This window comes from Euprymna scolopes, chromosome 22, assembly GCF_053919585.1.
Source record: "Euprymna scolopes isolate OS-2025 chromosome 22, ASM5391958v1, whole genome shotgun sequence".
In the NCBI taxonomy this organism is placed as follows: domain Eukaryota; kingdom Metazoa; phylum Mollusca; class Cephalopoda; order Sepiida; family Sepiolidae; genus Euprymna; species Euprymna scolopes.
The window spans coordinates 84,952,871-84,955,134 of record NC_136503.1 but is presented as its reverse complement, the minus strand read 5'-3'; the positions used below and the strand labels follow the sequence as shown (position 1 = coordinate 84,955,134).

The 2,264-nt window shown below is 33.6% G+C and overlaps 1 protein-coding gene across 9 annotated transcripts in view; it reads left to right on the top strand.

Annotated features, from left to right (window-relative positions):
* The window catches only part of LOC145243539 (neurexin 1-like), a 409,860-nt gene extending 408,325 nt beyond the window's left edge, over positions 1-1,535 (top strand). For all 9 annotated transcript variants that reach the window (XM_080106519.1, XM_080106517.1, XM_080106513.1 and 6 more), the window contains one exon: positions 753-1,535. In XM_080106519.1, coding sequence (XP_079962645.1) covers positions 753-1,197 — 445 coding nt within the window. In that variant the 3' untranslated portion in view covers positions 1,198-1,535. The remainder of the gene's footprint in view (positions 1-752) is intronic.
* Positions 1,536-2,264: the final 729 nt, after the last annotated feature.

The following is a 2,264-nucleotide window of genomic DNA, read 5'->3' as shown; positions in this document are numbered from 1 at the left end:
TATATATATATATATATATATATATATATATATATATATATATATATATATATATATTAATCGTCATCCGCAGAAAAGCTAAACTTAATTTACCAAATAGAACAGTTTTTAATGATGCTAAATCTTCTATTTTAAATCTTTATTCCAATTTTGGTCTAAAAAACAACTGACTCTAAAAAATGTCTAAATGTCTGAAAAAAAATGAAATTCAGAGAATTTGGATTAATTGGTGACTATGGATCAAATTTAATACAAATTAAAAATATTTGAATTTAATTTTTAAGTTTCTTATGTTTGGAAATTAATTTTGTATATAATTTTGTCTTTTGTTTGTCTAATTAATGATGAAATGGATCATAAAGAACTTTTTAAGAATGACACGATCATTTTTGGAAAAGTGCTGCTGTGTCCAATACTATTCTGGAGAAGGACACTGACATCTTGAGATTGGATTTTCTGGCCGCAATGAGTAAACAAACAATATGGCGCACAAACTTCGTTAATGTTTCACCATCAATTAATAGATGACCGAAAAAGAATACAACTGCTTTGTACAGCTCCAAGTGCTAGCCTTCAACAATGGAATCAAACATAAACAAATTACGTTTGCAAGGTGTCTATTTACTTATTTCGTGTCTGTGTAGATCAATATTTTTTCTGATCAAAAATTGCGCTGAATGTGTTTGTGTATTGCAATTTAAAGTTTTCTACTACTGATTTTTTGTTTTAAATTTTATTTCTGATCTTTTCAGGAGTAGTGTACCGCCGCTCAGCCCTCCTGTGAATAAACCAAGTAATAGGGTTACAGGTATAGGTCGGACACCAATTAGCGTCACACCGACCGGTACAATCTTTTATCCCGATTCCACAACCAAAACCGGTACTATTCCTGAAGCAAGCTACGATCATTCTGATGATTTAAACATAGGTCTTATTGTCGGCATTGCTGCTGGTGTTCTTGTTGCTTTAATTGTTCTTATCATAGCACTGTACAAATTCCGAAGTAGAGACGAAGGCTCGTATAAGATAGACGAGAGTCAGAACTTTGCCTATTTGGACTCTAAACAACAGCAGAGCAACGGGGCTTTATTACCTCACAACAATACAGCAGGAGGAGGAGGGGGAGGAGGGGGAGGAGGAGGTGGTGGTGGCGGAAAAAGTGGCAAGAAAAAAGATGTGAAAGAGTGGTACGTATAACAGTTGTGTCCTCGATGACTGTTGTTGTTATTGTTGTTGTTGTCTCTCTACAAAATTCCGCAGGGGGAGTGTGGTGGTTTTTCTGTTGGGGGGGTTTGTTCATCACCATCGTTTTGCCCGCGCCTATGAACTGTGGACGATCAGCAGCAGCAGTACGAATGCTGCGTGGTCAATTTTTTTTTTTTTAATACAAAAAAAAAACGCTTTTTTGAAAGAAGATGAACACAGATGGTGTCAAAAAAAATTTAATGATACATCAATCATGATCCCCCCACCCCCACCACCAAAAAATTAATTTTAAAAAAATTAAAAAAAAAAACAAAAAAAAAAACAAACAACCAAGAACTGGATGAAGTAGTACTGCCAATATTTCTTCTGAACTCTATTTCTCTTGGAATCCTAGACGTTAGAATCCCGTTCTTTTTATTGTTCAAAAAAAAAAAAAAAAAAAACAATAAAAAAAACAAAACCTTGTTTTTTTTTTGAGGGGGGAGAAGGAAAATGCATTCTATTTCTTCCTAGCCGAATAAAATGCATTTTCTTGCGAACGATTCTGCTTTGTGTAACAAAAAAAATGATTGAACAAAAAAAAAGTTAAAAAATCAAATCTAAATGAATTTAATCTAGAATGTTGCAACTTTAACATTTTTATACATTTGTTTATACTTTATTCATTTCTACATCTGCAGCTTTTATAACGTTCATTTATGATAGGTGAACAGTCATCCTTTCCGTTAGGATATGCAAAGAAATTTGAAACTAAGAAGAAGGGAAGAAAGAAAATTCAATGTACCCATCCTGTTTACTTGGTTATACATATGCGCCTGCGCGTGCGTGCATGTGTGCGTGCATGTGTGCGTGTGCATCATGCAAACAAAGCCTCATTACTTTTATGCAAGCGTTCAGTTTTTTCTTTGTGAACCAAATTCCTGGTAGTAACTGCTGGATCATTAGAAAAAAAAAAAGAAGAAAAGAACAATAATGGCAACAAATCCTTAAAAAAAATGCAAGTCATCCACACTTGTTTGTGAAAACTCAATTCTTGTTCATTGTTCCTTTTAACGTTG